Below are 20,105 nucleotides of genomic sequence, written 5' to 3'. Positions count from 1 at the left end.
TCGAAAATAAATAACAAAAACGGTATATAAGGATGTTGCAAATAATGTATTTGCAACTTTAATCGCTACAATGCTTTAAACTGATTAATTATGAAATTGCTGAACGTTTCTCAGAATTTTGATTTGAGAGACGTTGATTCTTTCTTGCTCAAAAGTACTTTTAATAAAATACAACGTTTGTGAACATATTCTTAGATATCTGCAGAGTGTGGTATTAAAGGAAACGAAATACAGAATGACGGCACTTTATTAATAATCAAGAAACTTTGCATTCAATTTTGTATTAAATTAAATAGATTTCTTAATTTATCGTTTTCTTAATTAATTTATTTTTAATCTTTATTATTCTCATTTATTTATTTCTTAATTTATTTATGTCCGCTATCTTTAATGACCCGATAGATTCAGTTTGACTCACGAAATCTACGGCCTTCAGTGTCATAGATTTATCAAGCTGTCAAATGATAAAAGAAAAATTAAACGTAGCAGCATTGAAATCTACCTTAGAATTTTATAAGTGGTACACTTAGCATTTTTCAAAAATGTTTAAAATTCACTTTATAATAATTTTCAAAATACAGCGAGTCGAGATAGCTCGTAAAAAATAAGCATCCAATTCTACATCGATATCGGACAGTTTCATTCAAGTATTTTTTATAATATTTTGATTAATATTTCTCTGAAATATATTACTGAAAGATCTATAAATATAAAATATAAGTATAGATTTAGACTGTGAAAAATTTTTTGAACAGTAGTATTGATATATTTTTTGAACAGTAGTATTGATATAATTTACGAAAAAGACTATAGAGATAAATGATGGTTACTAATAGAAATTTGAATTTGCAGAACTTGAATTTAAGTTGTAAGTTTTTGAAGAAATCAATGTCATGTTTGCACATTTTAGAAGGTTGCTATATGTTTTCTTTGGAGATAATTTTTATTATTGTTTATATATCCAGGATGCTTTTATCAATTAAAATAATAACTTTTTTGATCAATAAAATAATAAAACAAAAACGTCATGGCATATAAGAGTCAAGACTTGGGAGTTATTGCACATTAATATGTGTATTAAAAAATAACAATACATTAGAAAAATAAATTTTGAAAAAAGATAACGTTACACAATGTTACAGACATGTTTCGACTCATTTTTCCTCTTCAAATCAAGCATAAGTTAAAGTCCGAGTTAATAATTGCAATAAATTTTGTGATAAATTTCCAGTCATTCTCGCTATTATCGATACTTTGCAAGTTTTCTCTTCCTGTAATTATGGCAATGATGTCAAAAGAAATATTAGACAGCGTTACAAAAACTTTTATATCGTAGGCAACAAAACGATGATTAAACGAGATGTAGACTTTAAAGATTTTGAGAATTCTATTGTAATGCGTTTGATGGAAAACAAAAGCTTGTGGAGCAAAATCAGCAGCGTATGGAACAATTTTCCTCGATTGATTACTTTTTTATAGCAATTTTGGCTGATCTGCACCGGTATATCACCTATGTAGAGATGATACAAATGTATGTACTTTCAATATTCCATTGTGACAGTTTTATCAGAATTATCGATTACATCAACAGTTGAATTTGTGCAGCAGAACTAAACACTTTTAATTAAATAATTTATTTAATTAAATATATAAGATATATATATATATATATATATATATCTTATCTGTGATACCTAATATATTTAATTAAATAAATTATTTAATTGAAAGTGTTTAGTTCTGCTGCACAAATTCAACTGTTGATGTAATCGATAATTCTGATAAAATATATATATATATATATATATATATATATATATATATACATATACATATACATATACATATACATATACATATACAAACATATATATATATATATATATATATTTGTATATGTATATGTATATATATATATATATATATATATATATATATATATATATATATATGTTTGTATATGTATATGTATATATTTGTAATTTTATTAACCGACAATCAGCTGGTACCCTAGCGAAAATAGGAAACTTTATAAAGCGTTTACAACCGTTTGTTAAGAGTTTATAAGCTATCAAACTCTAATATAAGAACGCTTATGCAACGCTGTTGGATTTGAATGCTTTTGAACCCTTATCAAACGCTATATATAAAGTTTCATGAAAGTTTAGTAACGTTGAGGTAATGCTTTTTAGTATACGCCAGTAAATACTAATTACGCAAGCGCTTTTCAAACGCTGCAATTTCTTCTCTACAAACTCATATTTACTGAGTGTTCTCAACTCTTAACAAATCCTTACGAAACGTTCACATAAACCCCAAACAAACGCTTTTATTTTCGTCGAGGTATTGATCTCGCTTGGCTTTTTTCTAGAAGGAGAGAACGGAAATTGTCATTTTATGTGAGAGATTTTTTTTTTTGTTTTCTATACAGGACCTTCACATTTTAGTTTTTCGACTCGCGCTGTTTTTTAATTAGGATGGCGCCGCACAGGGTGGCGCGATGAATGATGGTGCAATTGTTCGAAGATCTTATTGGATGAAAATCTTATCTTATCTCGCAATGTCCAACCCGCGATACCCTCTGCAATCCGAGGGTATCCGAGAGTGAGCTCGGTGCCAAGACACGGCCGCTGCGCCGCATTGTCACTTTCGGTCGTTGCACTTCGCGGAAATGTTGCTGCACGTCGCCACCGTTACAGTACTTCTTAATATCGCCATTATAGAGCTGAATTCTCATTATTCTCTTTTGTCGAAGAAGGATTCGGATGTGGATTTCTTAGACGAGGTAATTAATGAGCAAGCTATATTGACGCTTTAATAACGATCGAAGTACAATACGCATCATATAACTTTTGTTTCGCAAGTTTACATACATTTTTGAAAATCACTCACTCTTCTATCAAATTATTAAAATCGAGAACCATTCTGTCGCTATATTTCGCGTCTTTCGTATGTAAGGAGTGATAATAAAAGTAAAATGCGAATTAATTCGTGGTATTAGAATATAGTGTGTATTCGTATTTCGTATGCATGGCTAAATTCTAAATAATTTTTTTGTCAGATAGTATGCATATAATAAAGGGATGAGGAATTTCATGTTTCCCAGCTACATCTTTCACATTTGATGGGTATTATATTATTAGGAATCAAATTGCGTTTTACATAACGGAAACAAATAATTCCAAATAATCGCGCCCAACGACGGTACCGACATCTAGCGCCGACATTTTGTGATCCGCGTTAGCCCATATGTAATTGTATTGCGTGCTTGTCAAGTTGTTCGTATTTTATCCTGGCTCGTATGTTGGCTGTATCTACGCTTAAGGATCGAATGCCATTAATCAAAGGAGAAGAAAACCTGCCTTTTATTCGAGCGAATCTTGGTCGTTCTTTGAGTGCGAGTTCGAAAGATACTTCTTGAAAAAGTTGTCTCTCGTTATTCTCTTTCGACGGCCTGTCGTCCAAAATATAAAGTTCAGTCTTCAGTCTCTGCGAACCTTGGCTGTGTTCACAAGACACAACGATTGCATAACAGTTGAGTAAATTTTCAATAAGATCGGCTTCTTGTCTTTAATTCCTCTGTGTAGAAAGCAATCATAATAAGGAATCACATAGAGCTTTTTCTACTGAACGCAGCCATTATCGACAAGTCTTATCTTTAGATTGGGTCGCGCGAACTTTGCTGTGACGTAATCACAAAATCACACGCGTATAAATCGGTATCCATCGGCGTGCTAGTCTACATCCGGCCGCAATGTCATTGACCGGAAGTTACGTATAACGAGGTATCCCGCGACTTTTGAAAATGTACGAAAACCTGTTCAAGAGTCCTCTCCATCGTGTGTTCGTATATGGTACGTTGAAACGAGGCGAACCGAATCACGGCCTCATCAAGGACACCGCAAATGGCTACGCTAAGTTCCTAGGCCTCGGCAGGACGACGATTCCGTATCCCCTGATAATCGCCACGAAGTATAACATCCCATTCCTGTTGAAGAAACCTAATACCGGCAACGTGAGTTGGAAAAAAAAATATTTGAAAGGTTGAATTAGCTGGAATCTTTCAATAACTTCTACTTTAATTCCTAAATAACACAGTTATTTTACACAGTTTAAAATACATTAAAATCAATTTTAAATGTATAAACTAATCAAAAAATTTTTTGATGTTTTTTTAAATCATTATTGAACATAAAAATTGTTAAAACAATCTTTTTTTTAGACATTTCTGTACTTTTATACGTAATTGTAATAAAAATACATAAGAAGTGCAATATAAATAAATAAAATGTTTGATTATATTTTAAAAAGTTAGTTTTCAGAGTTTACATGTATATAACTTCTTTAATCACACACAAAAATGTATATAAATAGAAATAAGAAAAAATGAAAGTAAAAATAAATTTCATATTAACTAAATATTAATTAAATATAATGATAAGAGTGATTATTAAAATACCTATATATAGAATGTCCTGAAATTTATGAATATTGTAACAAGAAAATTTTCGAAAAATTAAGTAAAAGAAGTTAATTTACTAAATTTTTATTTGAAGCAGTTGTTTTCAGATATAAATGCTTAAAATTGATCAATCACTATAAACTATGTGTTAGATGGTCAGCTGATCACTAACACTACCAAATACATCATTAGATGTCTTTTAGACAAAAAATTATTTTTAGATGTATTTTTAAACATTTAATTTATTTTTAGACGTTTATTTTAACAGTTTTTAAATACTATTTTTATATGACATGATACATTTCAACGGTTTACTACTATACGTATTTTTAATCGTAAATATAAATAAAAACGTATCGGCTAAATGTTTTTAGACATGTATTAAATATAAACAGTTGGATTAGCTTGACTTGTGATTCTAATTCCTATTTAAAAATTCTTCATTCATTACATTATATAAATCATAATAGAATGCTTCTTTTAAACAGTACGTGCTTGGAGAAATATACGATGTGGATTCCAACATGCTGAAGAGATTGGACGAATTGGAGGAACATCCCAAGTTTTACGAACGAACGGAAGAAAAGGTTTTATTAGCGCCAGAGGCTGCGCTCAAGCCTGGAAAAACTTTTGAAGAGGTAATTCAATAGATTTCTGTATGTGTTAATCGAATGTAACAGGCATCTATACTTTTCTTTTAATAAATTACTCTTTTTTTTAGGTCTGTGAGTCAACAAAAGCCTGGATATACTTTCTGCCGAAATATAAATCTTCTTTGCTGGACAGTACAATGTACGCGTCTTACACCAACAATGGAAGCCATGGGCTAAAGTATTGCGAGAAGTATGTTCGTGATCCGTCCTACGATCACAGAAAAGAGATGCAATAAAAAAATCATTGCCGGTGGCTTTTCTCTCTTTGCAGCGACGAGGACGTGTCGAGCCTTGACGACGTTTTATAAATATCAGATGCGCAATCATAATGAGCGCTCTCTTCTATGATACCGTTAATCCTCGTGAAAATTCAGGGAAAGTGATGGTAAAAGACAATAAGTGATGATTTATAAGGCTGTTTTGTACACACAACGCAATATTTCAAAGTTCTATTTTTAAGAAAACAACTCCAACTTTTCCGAACCATTTAAGAATCATAAAAACAGGATTGGAAAAATTACTTTTAAAAAATAACTCTTTACTCATCGGAAAAATTCGTTATCATTACTGAAAAAATACTGAGTATACAATTTCTATTACTTTTCATCAAAATGTGATTTTTTTGTAGAGTAGTATCCAATTGTTTACATACAAAGAATTTTCTCTTAGAAATAATTTTTAAAATTATGTGGAAAAACATGGCTATTGAAGAATTTTACTATAATTTTAGTAATAATAAAAATTATACAATTATAGAAAATTTTATCAAGATTCTAGTAATTGTACTAAATTTATAGTAAAATTTGTCGATGACCATTATGTCTCAGTGATTTTAAGATTAAATTCTAAGAGACAATTCTCTTCATGTGTGTCACTAATTGATCAATTTAATACAAGATTTATAGTAATTATGGTTAATCGTAACATGAACAAACGTAACGCTCCCTTCTTTTATGACTTGCACACATTCCGTACACAGATATTGTACACGTATATAAAGTAACAATTACCTATATTTATTATCATTATTCAAAAAATGTAATTGTTACTATTAACATTAAAAATAAAAAAAATTATTCATTACTGAAGATAATTGTAATAGTAACGGTGTTACAAGTAACGCGTTACTTCTTAGCTATGGATAAAAATTTATATATATGTATAAAATGTATATAATTACTTTTACATTTGTAATACAACAATCGTTCCTGTATTAGCAACGTAATAACCCATTCTTCCAAATTTTAGAATAGAAAAAATTGACAGTAACGTATAAAATAGGATTTTGTAAATGGAGTGGAAGAAATTGGCATGAAAGTGAAATATCTTGGTAATTGAATTTTATTAAATATGTCACGTACGCTCGCATCCCACACTTTCACACACTCTCATTTCCTGTCATTCTATCGCTCGCTCTCATGTAACAGTAGCGATAAAATTGTATCTCAACTATTCTGTAACAAAGGGCAGGCTAGTCCGCGTTGCCGCAGCGAAATCAAATCAATTTGAAACTGTCTCCAAGAGGCACCGGTGTTGCGCGTTTCCGCCGCGTGCTTAAGTTAAATTTCTCCTGGCACTACAGTCCAGTTGTCTATCCGTAGCCAATATGTTTCCGATATAGATCACATTCATAGAAGGTGATCAATCAGGATGCTCGCGCATACGAGTAATCGAGCGTTGCACTTCTCGCTTCGGGAATCGGTTGATTGACGAAATACAGTACAGCAAATTTAAAAAAAAAATGCTCGGAGGCAGTACGTATGAGTTTATCCTAAGAAATTTATTTATAAATAATCACATTTTATCACACACTATACACAAGAATTCTTATTATTATCTACCGTTTCCATATGGCATTCTCATAGTATTTTGCAAATGATACGCATCATCCTGCCTGAGGAGGATTCGCCAACAACGAGAAATCGTCCCCCAGGAAACGGATTCGATATTTATTCACCACATATTTTTCATCTTGAGAAAGAAACTCTTATATTAACAAAAAGAGAATTGTACAATTGTTAACAAAAGTGTACATAGGATTTTCCCATTTTATGTTTAACACGAGTGTATGCATATGTCTTTCTCCCTCCTATTTTGTGCACAACACCACCGCGATACGGTAGTTTGTTTTACACTTTAATTAGCTATATTTTGCCCCTCGTTACTCTCACTCAAAGTTGTGTTCGTATTATTTCGTCATTACTTATTGTTTCCGCACCGTTCCAAAGCCCAGCCCTTCGAAATTCGATTAATATACATATATATATCTTAATTAATCTAGAAATTTTCGTTCGTTGACGTTGCCATTTTGAGCGAAGCGACACTGTCCCTCGAATGTAGAGAGGGAGAGAGAGAAAGGGAAGGGCCCAAGAAGCATCCCGCAATTCAATTCGAGACTGTTATTCGCGAATAGCTTTTATACAAGAAGTTCAGATGAATCGTGTAAATTTTGATCTCGACGTTGTCGTGCCGATCTCGAAGCATATCGTGTTCGGACGTCAACGTGATCAGTCCTATTTACATCGATAATACTTAATGAGAAGGCATCAATCGTGGCAGTAATTATGCACGCTAAATTAAAAGTAGCACCGTATAAAAAGAAAGTGCGAATACCACGTAAAATATCTTAACGAACGATACTTTTTTCTTTAGACTACAATCTGCATAACGATAATGCATACTCGCAATAACAACGTTGTTCCGGTCCGCCGTTTTTTTTTTCCCAGGATTCGAGAATCCATTCATCCGCCATCTTAACGCTTTCCTGGAAGCAGCATACTATACACTATGCTGATTACAAAATGAAATATAAAAATCGACTTCCAATCACGTTGTCTACATGGTATGAAAATAAGCTTGCGCACGATATTCATTTCGAGTTTTAGTTACGAAGTCCATGAGCGCACGTGTGTGCAAATATCTATGATCAATGATCCATCCCGCGATCATTTTAAAATCATCAATGGGAGAACCGGAATTAGCATCCCCGGAATTTTGTAAAGTCGGGGCGCGTGTATGTGTATACACATTCTATAATATACACTGCGTCCTAGTCTAGAAAATAGATTTTCACGGCAAAGTTGGGCCATGAAGCGAGAAGGGGCGACGGTGTGATATTGATTGCATGTTGTTTGATTCCATTGAGATAGGTGTTTTCAGCTCTGGTCTTGCGACAGGGCGCCGTACTTGTTACCGAGGGAGAGCTTGGGTGTTTGAGTTTGCGACTCTGGCACATTGTACGATCTACTGCCACCTCGATTGCGAACTTCTTCAAATGCTCCTTCGTCTCGCCGCCTGTAATTAAAACCATTCATTATATACATATTACTCAGTAAAGTCACTCGATGCAATGCAATATTGTTTCTTTACCTGTAGGCATGTTGACTAAAAATGACTAGTGGATTGTAATGAAGTTGATTAAGCACTCGTTAACCAGTGATCCCAAATTAAATATTAACTTTAAAATACTAAATATTATATTAAGAGTTATTTTTAAGAAATGTATTGTTTTTTAATCACTTGTTGAAGTTGATCTGTTTAAGCTAAATGTTAATTTTGTCATTTCCTAAAAGTCTATTTAGTTTTTAATAATAAAATGATTTACATAACATTTTATTAATATAAAATACAAATACTATTTTATTTTACGATTAATTTTATTTACAATCAAAATCTCAATACGTAACCCTGTCATAAGAAATATCAATAATTTATGCTGAAATTAATGAAATATCGTTATGGAGATTTTGATTATGCCTTACCGTCTTCCCCAAGGACTGCTACCATTATTTTGCTGGGGCTTAGAGCTCAAGGTAGGGAAGTATTCTTCACTATTTATATCAGGTGCAACATTTCTTCCTCGTGGTCGTGGACTAGCAAATGTAGGTTGGTTTCGTAAGTGTGGTGCTTTGTAACTACTTCCAGTAGAGGCGGCAACGGGTGGTGCAGCAGGAGGTGTCGGTACCACTTCTGGTGCTTCTGGCACCTTCTCTGGTTTTTTCCATGGTCCCGTGTACTTTGTGCCACCCTCGATACACTCGCCATCAGAACCAACTTCGAAGGTACCCCTTTCGTCGTCTGATTCCACATCGACACTATCATTTATTGTTAAATGTCCAATTTTCAAACCACTGTAGTCTTTCTTTTCTTCTTCGAATTCCTTCCACTCGTCTTCATCCTAAAAACAAAATACACTAGTGATACATTCTCTAACTTTGTAATTTATCTTTATAATTATACACTATTGTAATCAGCTTAATCTTAAAAAAAAAGACATGTAATTTTTGTGCACGGCATATCTGTAATATGAAATAAAATGTCACATGATGCATTTACAATTAACCCAATTACAATTTGTGACAGTTCAGAAAAGCCATAAGAAAAAAGTATCCAGCCAATTGTCACATCATACAAGCTTTCCATTGAGCTTTCGCAAAGAATCACACTTCCCATCCACTCTCTTTAGGAGAGGTTGCCAGAGAAGGGGGGAGGGGAGAAACTCGAAGAACACACGTGCACGTGAAACAGCTGCCGCGACGCACGTAGACGATTCCGTACGTCCAGTGATTACGTAAGGCATCTTAGGATGTCCAAGGAACGTCATGCGTGATCGTCGTCGTCATCGTCGTCAACTAATCCTCGCGACCATTCCCCCTTCGTGGGAGCAAACATGGCAGCGCCGTGGCACGGACACGAGGTTCCGAGATTCCGTGATAAGAACGCGTGGAAAAGGGATACCGTCCCCATCGTTGTCTCCGTCCCCACCTTACCTCGGTGTGCTGGGATTCTTCGCCTTCGGGATTCGCTGGCTTCTCCTTCGGCTTGGGCTTCTCAAGTCGTTGTTTGCCCGTTTCTTCTAGCTTCTTGGCGACCTCGTCGGTCGTGGTAAATTTCTTGCCTTTGGCCTTCTTACGGTCTTTCTTGGCGAAAAAATCGTCTAGATCGGCCATGGTGACGCGACAACGGAGTCCGGATGGTGCGGCGGGGAGTAGCCGGGGTGAAAAGATCTACGACGTGCGAGAGCGTATGAGCTACAGGCACGCCAAGAACACGCTTGATCACGGACTGATCGTGGCATCCGCCGTGGCCGTCCACATGGGCTTGTCTTCGCCCGGAAGTCGGTAGCGCCGACACGCGAGTCAAGTGCGCGTCTGAATGCTCGCGCAGAGATGAATGTCACGCGAGCAAGGCCTTCCGTCGGCCCGGGAAAGCGCGACAAAAACTCGTCTCGTGGCGTCGGCGATATTTCGCGTGGGCCACGCCGCGTCTTCCCGTCCGATCGATGGAATGCGAAATCACGCGGGTCCAACAGAAGACCGTGGGTGCACGGCACACGAATGCCCCTAACCTAAGAGTTACGTGTCGCATTGGACGTGCGGCAAACGTCTGGATGCGTCTTTCGACCGACTAGCGGTTCAACATGAGAAGCGTGCTCACTCCGGTTCCGTCGATGACACGAGCTCCCGTTGATCGCGCATATTCAACAATGAAAGGCACGCTGTGCGAGACATGCGAAAGCGTAAAGGTTAATCCTTTCCCCCGTGTCATCGCGGGGACCGCTCGTCACTTCCGGAATTTGAATGGTTAATAAACTTAATAAGGTGCGATCCACTAGATGTTGCATATGCTTCGAAGTGCTTCAAGTGCATGATCCACTAAACACTTCGAAGTGTTTGTAGCTACTCCCAATCATTGCGTCAAATGCTCTCTCCTGTGTCTTTTTACTCATTTTTGCAAATTATTGTGTTACGCGAAACAATGATATATATTGTATAAATATAGTGTCAATACTATATACATATAAATATATTATATACAGGGTGATTATTAATGGTTATACCCACTTTTTACCATAGGAGCATGATTTACCGACGGATATTTATTTCTAATTTAGAAATTACAAATGCGTGATCTTATGGTAAAAAGTGGGTACAACCATTAATAATCATCCTGTATTATTATATAATTATTACTATTATATTTATTATTATATCATTGTTGACTCTGAAGAAAATAGTGAAACTAATCAAACCTTTTATAACTATAAATTTTTGCATCAAATGGTATGTATTAAATACAGGGTGATTATTAATGAATGTCCCCACTTTTTACCATAGGTGCATGATTTATTGACGGATACGTATTTCTAACATATTATTATATTAGAAATTACAAATGCGTGCTCCTATGGTAAAAAGTGGGAACATTCATTAATAACCACCCTGTATAGCAGCATAATGCACCACAAAACTGCACTGAGAATAATGAACGTGTTTAGTTAGGAGTACAAGAAACTCGCACTTTTAGTGCATTCGGCCAGTGTCGCCTTGAAACTCGCTGCACTGAACTCGGTGAGTTTCCAGTGCGCACTTAGTTCTGCTGAAACTTCCCTTGAAAAACGCTACGAGAGAAGTAGAATGCGCTCGCGACGACGAGCGGTGATCTTCCCTTTGCTCGTTTAATAGAAAAAAATTGTAATTTATATACTTGACAATGAGATGTATTTATTTATTTACTATTTATATGCATTTTTCCGTTAAAAATATTTTTTTGTACGATAGTACGACGAAAGTTCTTCCACGACTCTCACGACAAAATAAATTGCGTGAAGTTAGCAGGACGATGGTGTTTTTTCGAACACATGAAAAATTGGTAAATTCAAAATTTTCAAACGTTTGGAATCCTCGAAGTTCAAAGCGCTTTACGAGTGTGAATTACGAGCGTGTGAACGTCGTGATTCGCATCTTCGTCGCGATTATAATTGGCGGATTAGCTTGGCAATCGCATGTCGGAACACAACGTGCGCGACGGATGAGTTTCGCGAGTTTCCCCCGTTATATTAATTCCCCTCCGCACGAACGACTCGTGACGCGCATGCGCGGTTCGACGCGATCCCGCATATACCGCACCGCGCTCCGCGGTGTTCCCAGCATTCGTTGACGTGAACTTCTCGCGGCTGTGCTTCAGACGGCCGGCCGTCTGTCTCTCGCACGTCTCCTGCGTCGTGTCGTCATCGACTGGTAAAAAGAAAAAAAAACGCGAGTGGCGTTTCTCCTTCACGGCCACAATAACAAGAGCGGCCAGTTCGGTCGGCCGGAGTCTCTTTCCCCCGCTCTCCCAACACGCGCGGCGGACTAAACACCATCGCGCCGGGTTTTAATGTGTAACGCTAACGAGACGACACTGCGGGATGAAGCTCACACGAAACTGCCTGGGCAACATCGGCAAGATGTTGGACTTCTACTCGCAATTCAATCCCTCGCCACTCTCAATAAAACAGTTCATCGATTTCGGTGAGTCTCCTTGCCCTACCCTTGGCCTTCACGATGAGGCGTGAAGCGGCAGCTTCGGCCTGTTCGGTGTGCGTCGCTTCGTTTCACTTCATCGTCACGTAATACAGCGTAATATAGTGTTTTATTTCACGTTGTCGTTCGGTCGCCGCTTGTTACGTCGATTAAGTGCGATTGACGGGCGAAATGCTTGAAACCCGACCGACGCGACGCGGTCCTAGCCGCCTTTCGACAACGGTACTCCGTACGATGTATATAATTACTTTCTTCCGGTAAAAATTTTTTCCATTGGAAAACGTAAATATATAAAAGAAATATCCATATGCGTTTTCATTCTTTCTTGTATCTCTGTTTGAATGTAAGAAAAATAATGAGAACCATTTTTTAAATGATTAAAATTGTAATTTTAATCTAAACAGGAAATTGCTATAAGAGTTAAAAATCATTAGTGAAATACAAGTTTATGACGATTACTCGAAATTGCCGGCCGGAAACAATTAAATTGAATAAAATTAAATATAATAGCATACATTTGGAGTAATCGTTGTAATTATATTTTGTGTTAACACGTTTTTTTCGTGTTAACAATAATTTTATATTTTTACAGCAGTTTCTTTTTTTTTAGAGAGAATTTTGATTTATTATGTAGCCTAATTTATCTATAATAGTTTCATTGTTGCTTATTTTATAGAAAGTGAAGTTTGAGGAAATAAAACATATCTATATATATTCAATTATATAAATATAATTGATTATAAAATTATATGCATATAGAAATTGTGTATAATACAAACTATTTGCAAAATTTTACATTTTGTAAAAAAAATAACAAGTCATTTTTTAAATTATATTTAATTATTCTCTTTATTGTTTTTCCTCTATACAAGGTTTATAAAGTCTGTCTTCACTCCTTATATTTTGGAAACAATTCAAAATTAATAAAAAATTATGTATTCAATTTCGAGGGATTACTCTACCTTTCAACGTTCTTTAAAAGAGCAGCCCCTTGAAATAAATTTTGCGGTTTTTCATAATTTTGAACTATTTCGAATATGAGGTAAAGATAAACTTTAAAGACACCTTGTATAGGGCCAAAAGTTTGAAAGAAAATATATATGAACATTTGTGTTATAATTGTATATATATATATATATATATATATATTTTGTATATAATTATGTACATTTATGTAATATATTTTTATATAAAACATATTTACCGGATTTAGCGGTAAGCAACATCATGAACAAAATATTCCCTCCGAATGTGTCAGGTTTCTATATCTTGGCGGTTTCAAAGTTCAAGGTTTTACGTATTATGTGAAACATATTAGCTACATATGTTTCTTATATTATATTTATCATTCGTAATCAGAAACCACGGGAGAAAGTTAAATAATAACTGTTTACTATAATTTTGGATGAAACAATTGGACTCTTCTTTTCGCTGGTGGTATTCACAAAAAAAGAAAACTATAATTTTGCACGATGCAAAATTACATAATAGGAGTTAATTAAGTGACGCATTCATCGATACTAAGAAACTAGAATAAACAAGCTTCGCAGATATTTGTAATACTTATAATGCGATATATGCTTATATGTATTAATATTTATTATTATATTATTACGTATTTATAATACTTTATATTATAATATTATTACATGTTTATAATACTTTGTATTATAATATTATTATCTATGAGTATACAAAGTAAGAAGTTATTATCCATAAGTATATAAAGTAACAAAATTAAAATATACATTTGAGCTTTTATTTATCTTCTTTTCTTTGAGGTGAATAATCGAATACATATTCGACTTATAACTCTCGAGATATAAAAGATTTTTTCATTAATTATTCCTAAATTCTAAATGTCGTGCTTAAATATAATTTATAGTGCTTAATTTAAGGAGCATTATTATTTATAAACGATAAAAGTAAAATATCAGAATTCTTAACAATTAAGCATTATCTATTTTCTAATAGTATCCGGTTTTTATTCATTTCGATAGGTCTGGTGACCTTGACGCCCCACGTGAACATATCGCGATAAACGCGACAGTCCGTCACTGAATTTACGCGTTAAATAACAGCGATGTTATTATGCTACTTTGCTTCCCGTAGCACGCACGCGTGGCACACATCTATTCGTGAGACACATGAATTCGATGAGAAAATCGTAATGCTTTAGATACGCGTGCGTTCTTATAATAGATTCTTATTTCATGGATTTCGTGAGATAAACCATGTGGTCTATTTGTATTTTTTTCCTCCACTTTGTAAATACAAAAGGAGACCGCAATTCGCTGTGTGACTTTCGTAGATAAGACATGATAACAGACGTGCTCATGATGCAATTCGCTCTGGATATAAACAATCCCAAGCATGTTCCTTTCTACCGCGTTAGTGAAATACTTAATGATACTTACATATAATCATAAAACATTCACGTGATCATAAGCATATGACTGTAAAATGTTTTTGTGAGAAGATGCAGATGAAGTTATTGAATGAAAATCAGGCGTGAAGCTCGTGGTACGTAGACGTAAGTAGACGTAAGCAGTAAGATGTAAACAGTAAGGAAATCAACATTTTTTGTATACTCGTTTATTTACGCAATATTGTGCTTAAATAATTAAAAATTATCTAGATAAAAATAAGATAAATTACATATAGGTATATTTGAAATAAGATAAAGATGATTTGATTTTAATTTAGCTAGATGAAAGATAAAATTATACATAATTTTATACTAAATAAATTTTTAGATAATAGCTATTGAGTAAAATAATTTAAAATATGAAAATAATATGTTCATATTTTTATTTCTAAATATATTTTTTGAAAACAAAAGTTCTTTAAAGAATTTAATCTGATAAAAAATATTCCTCTTTGGATTTAAATCAATACGCAAATAAAAATTAAAGTAAAAGTAATAGAAGTATATAATACACATTATATAATGACTGATATAATTCTTTGTAATAGATTTCGAATTTATTGTTTTAGGACAATATTATACTATTACTGATCTGTACAATCTGAGTTCTAAAATATACACGGTGTCAGATGAAGTTCGTGGTCTTGTGGGTTGATAGAGCAAATCAAACTGCGCAGAAAAGTTCTGTATCATTTTTCAATATTCGCAATAGTTACAGAGATAAAAATTAGTAAAGTCAGCAAATGAGCGCGTACTGACGAGCGGTCCCCGCGTGTGGTGGGTAGGGAAAGTATGCGCTCATTCGCCGATTATATTAATTTTTATCTCGGTAACTATTGCAAATATTGAAAAATGGTACAGGATTTTTTTGCTCAGTTTGATTTGCTCCATCAACCTACGAGACCATGGGCGAACTTCATCTGACACCCTGTATATTACCAGTACTATAACTCTATAGTTCCACTTATTAGAAATTTTTTGTATTGGCAGTGAATTTCGGAACGCAGTTTTGTAACTCTTGTAGTTATCATTTTGAAAAATTCTATTAAGATAAATGAAGACTTGGAGGTTGAGGTTAAAAACAGTACTTCGCTCTTTCTCATTATTGTTTACATTATTTTAGATAATTTGAAGAAGATACTTCTTTTATCTAAGATTAAGACGAAGATGATATGCATTATAATAATCTAGATAAAGATAAAAAATTGTTATTTTATCTAGTTGATTATTTAGATAAATTTATATAGATAACGGAAACACTGTACTTCTATATCGCTAGTGGGGTTTTTATGAGTAGGATTAGAAATCATATAGAAGTATACAAGATGCTTGATTATTTGGGAAAAAGTGGGAAATGTCCAGTAGGACAATATCGTTTAGTGCACAGGTACGGCCATAACATATAAATACACTATGAACTTTTATTATAAGTCATCATTTTTTGTTTATATAAATAAATTTATAATTTGTTTTTTGTTACACATCTAAAATATCGCACTCTTTGTCTCTAATTAGATAACTTGGTTATAAAATTGTGTAAAATCGCTTGACTTGTACTTTTCAATATGGTTTCAAGTGATATTCTATTGGCGCTTACACAAATGTTACGTCTGCGCACAATAAATTGTACCTGCTAAATAAAGGTACTTTTAGCATGCTGCACTGTAGTGTTCCAAGAAAGCAAAAAGTTCGTTTTGTATGTATTACATAGAGGGTGAGTTTTAATTCCTATGTTTTACTGTAAGAGATGACTTATCAACTGCAACTATAAGATTTATCCTATATGTGTGTACTTCCTGATAAAAATTTTGTATAATTATTTATAGGTATATATAATTACATATCGAATATGTTCATATATATTAAAATATATATAATCATATATATTTTAATATCTATGGACATATTTGATGTATAATTATGTTTAACTATATATAATTATATATGAAAATTTTTTTGCTGAGATGTAAACACACATACGGAATGAATTTTACAGTTGCAGTCGGTAAGTCATCTCTTATGATACAACGTTGACACAAAAATAAAACTCACCCTGTAAAAAAATTTATTTACTTTATTACCTTACTACTTGATGATAGATCAATTTCTCTACTCTTTTCGTCTTACGTTTCTCTATGTGCCACCAGCCTAAAGGCAATTTTACATATTTCTTAAAACTTTTAGAACTATAAAAACAAATAAAAAGAAAGTTAAATCGAGATTAAAATTAATCTATTAATTTGTACAATAGAAATGAATATACAACTGCGTTTTACAATTACTTACAACGTTCACATTATTGTAGAACGGTCTTATGCGGGGTTTACAATGCAGTCGTTAAGATGTTACGACTCTGCGACTGACCAATCACAGAAGAAAAAATGATATATTTTCTTCTTTGATTGGTCCGCAACGTCGTAAGATCGTAACGACTGTATTGTAGACGACGCATTAATAATCGTTTAATCTTTTGAGAGAAATTGATTTAAGAATCGCGTCAATATTTTTTAAAGAGATATGAAAAAATATTTAATGATGTATTATATAAATGTTAATACGTTTTTATGTATTGTATTTTTAATACCAAAACAATACATTATTAATATACTTTTTATTGTTATAATATTAAAATTTACAAAATAATGACAAAAATTTTAATTTTTTTCTCTATAATTATGTTAAATATTCAAGATGATTTATGTAAAATTTTATTGCGATTCTAAATTCAGTTTTTTGTAAATAAATAAATATTGTTTATTTGCAGAACAATTAATTCCTACATTGCAAAATAAACTTTACATAAATCTTGAATATTTAAAGTACTTACAAAAAAATGCAGATTTTTGTCATTATTTCTTAATGTAAATACATTTCTATTAGAATTAGAGTATTCTACTTCTTACTAAAATACTTTTTGAATCAGATAGAAATCTGTAATTTGCTAAATAATTTTTTTTTCCGTGCTTTGTCCAGCTGTCGCATGTCGTTAGAAATGTTACTAGACATCACACATTACAGACGTTTCTAAAGGAATCGTACGTGCCAATACAGTTTAGTATAACTCACTTTATAAAACACATGTCACTTTTGCGGTTTATTGATGTGTTCTATCGATTAATGTAGCGGTCAAAGCTGGGTCAAAGAGTGAGTAATATACAGCAACTATAAATATGTGATTTAAACATTTATATTGGAAAATATCCTAGTTATATTATTATAAGAATATTCCGCGAGACGCATACATATGTGAAACTTTGAGAGTATAAAAATTTGAAATTTTTTTTTATTTCCTAAATTATGAATTCTTGTTCTAGTTCCATTTTTTTAAATTCTTGAACTTTTCAAAAAATTTTACTTTTCACCAATTTAAACTTTTTCATATTAAAAAAAATCTTTTTATAATCTATAACAATTCGTAATAAAATTTGAAATAATTTGTAAATATTAATCTTAGAAAACACAAATATATATTCTCAGGAATATTAGGTATTTTATACAGAACTAAACGAAATCGTATACTGTCAAAACACTTAATTTACTTTTATTTCGGAACTTAATTTTGAGAGCTTTTGCCTTTCAAAAAGCATGATTTCATTGTTCTATTAGAATATAACTGAGAAATTTAATAATATTATGCCTTTTATTTTATTTTGTGTGGGTATCCTTCATAATCTTAATTGGTGAACAATTAGATTAGATTAGCAGAGTCATAACATCTTGTACTTTCGTTATGTCATAACATCTTGTACTTTCGTTATCTTTGTACGAACAGTGTACTACAGTTGGACCTCGATAACTTGAACTTGTATAACTCGAAAATCTTTATAAGACGAAAATTTTGTTGATTTTCTCCCACTCTATTGCGGAAAATCTCGATAAGTCGAAATAAAACCTAATTCATTATTTGTCAGATATTTACAGGGCACATTTCAAATTTTTATATTTGAAATACAATTGTATTTTGTATTTCAACAAAGAACCTAAAAGTACTTTGTATTTTGTATTTCAAAAAGGTTATTCGAGCTTTTTGTATTTCAAATACAATTTTAATCTATTTTGTATTTAAAATATAAAAAAATCCTCGACAATAATAGTAACTTAAATGTGGTTTGATTGATTAATTTGCAGTTTATTTTTTTCAGTTTCTCTGTGATCAACTAAAATATTTATGATACGAAATTCCTCTCAATCGCTCTTTTGCAAATTGTTTGTAACAATTGACATTTTCTTGTTTAATTATTATGCAAGTGGCTTTTCGTTCAATTATTATATTCTCAATATTTCCTGCAAACTTGTGCTGTTATAGGAAGACAGATTATTCTATTAAAATTATTGTATTGTAATATTCAATTATATTTGACTATTATTTTATTTAACAATCAGTACCGGATAGTATAATTTCTTTTTCATAGATCTGATATTATTTAATGCAGTTTTGAAGTATTTTGTACATAAAATAAAAAATGTTGAAGTATTTTATGTTTTGTTACAAATCGCAAAAGATTAAAAGTATTTTGTAATTTAAATATCAAGATTGCCAGTATCTTGTATTTCAAATACTTTAAAGATGTATTGTGTCCAGCTCTGAATATTTAGAAGTATCATTTTACCTGTTTAATTCGAATTTAAAGTAGCTAGACCTTTATAAGTCAAAGATCACCTGCATAAGTCAAACTTCTATTGTCGTTGCCTTTATAATTTAAAATTGTAGCTATGTGTCATAATATCGCTGGAAAATATAAGACGACATTTATTGCAGCTCTATCTCCCCATTCTTTAATCGCGCAAGTCACGCGTTTGTCGTTAAGTAAAAGCGTAATTTTCATTTCCGCGTTTAATTGTTATCTTCAAGTTTACGTTGTATGAAATGAGTAAACGTCTTACGAAGTTTTATAGAAAGATGTAATAATATTGATGATAATGTATACTCTGCTTACCGTCGAAAATGCCATTGTTCAACGATGTATTAATTCATGAACACAGAGTAAAATTACAGACTTTTTTAATAATCGGAGGAATAATCTGGTATTTGTTTTATGATTACATTTATTATATGTATGCAATAAATAATTCATTGCCAATAACCAAGGACCCGGACCGATAGAATATTTTGGTACGGTTACGGTATTATAAAAAATTATAATAACTGTTCCGGTTTCGATTTCTTACCTTTAAACATAATACCGAAACTGTTTAAATTATGTTTTTTCGGTTTTTTTCAGTATTTTGTTTCAATTCTTTTCGGGTTTTTTCCGTTA

General features: G+C 32.7%; 4 protein-coding genes across 9 annotated transcripts in view; 2 read left to right on the top strand and 2 right to left on the bottom strand.

Annotated features, from left to right (window-relative positions):
* The window catches only part of LOC105196179 (LHFPL tetraspan subfamily member 2a protein), a 110,315-nt gene that overhangs the window by 21,137 nt on the left and 69,073 nt on the right, over positions 1-20,105 (bottom strand). The window lies entirely within an intron of this gene.
* Positions 2,630-6,328, top strand: LOC105196178 (putative gamma-glutamylcyclotransferase CG2811). 3 transcript variants are annotated; one of them, XM_011161964.3, is made up of 5 exons: positions 2,630-2,785; positions 3,827-4,015; positions 4,951-5,100; positions 5,184-5,305; positions 5,387-6,328. In XM_011161964.3, exons 1-5 carry the CDS (start codon positions 2,672-2,674, stop codon positions 5,421-5,423), a joined length of 612 nt encoding a protein of 203 aa, XP_011160266.1. In that variant the 5' UTR covers positions 2,630-2,671; the 3' UTR covers positions 5,424-6,328. The 3 variants fall into 3 exon arrangements, with proteins under 3 accessions (XP_011160266.1, XP_011160265.1, XP_011160267.1); XM_011161963.3 differs by having other exon boundaries at positions 5,184-6,328; XM_011161965.3 differs by lacking the exon at positions 2,630-2,785 and adding an exon at positions 2,919-3,534 and having other exon boundaries at positions 3,663-4,015; positions 5,184-6,328.
* On the bottom strand, positions 6,441-10,391 carry LOC105196177 (protein CDV3 homolog). 3 transcript variants are annotated; one of them, XM_039453597.1, is made up of 4 exons: positions 9,885-10,391; positions 8,877-9,292; positions 8,485-8,499; positions 6,441-8,409 (listed from the first exon to the last, which is right to left on the bottom strand). In XM_039453597.1, exons 1-4 carry the CDS (start codon positions 10,062-10,064, stop codon positions 8,271-8,273), a joined length of 750 nt encoding a protein of 249 aa, XP_039309531.1. In that variant the 5' UTR covers positions 10,065-10,391; the 3' UTR covers positions 6,441-8,270. The 3 variants fall into 3 exon arrangements, with proteins under 3 accessions (XP_039309531.1, XP_011160263.1, XP_011160264.1); XM_011161962.3 differs by having other exon boundaries at positions 8,269-8,409; positions 8,485-8,509; XM_011161961.3 differs by lacking the exon at positions 8,485-8,499.
* LOC105196176 (pyruvate dehydrogenase (acetyl-transferring) kinase, mitochondrial) overlaps positions 12,025-20,105 on the top strand; it is a 40,812-nt gene continuing 32,731 nt past the window's right edge. The window contains exon 1 of one of the 2 annotated variants that reach the window (XM_011161960.3): positions 12,025-12,407. In XM_011161960.3, the coding sequence (XP_011160262.1) occupies positions 12,305-12,407 (103 nt within the window). In that variant the 5' untranslated portion in view covers positions 12,025-12,304. The remainder of the gene's footprint in view (positions 12,408-20,105) is intronic. The other variant, XR_850741.2, reaches the window with a different exon arrangement.

This window comes from Solenopsis invicta, chromosome 9 (assembly GCF_016802725.1).
Source record: "Solenopsis invicta isolate M01_SB chromosome 9, UNIL_Sinv_3.0, whole genome shotgun sequence".
NCBI lineage: Eukaryota > Metazoa > Arthropoda > Insecta > Hymenoptera > Formicidae > Solenopsis > Solenopsis invicta.
The sequence above is the reverse complement of the archived record's forward strand: the minus strand, read 5'-3'. Positions and strand labels throughout refer to the sequence as shown.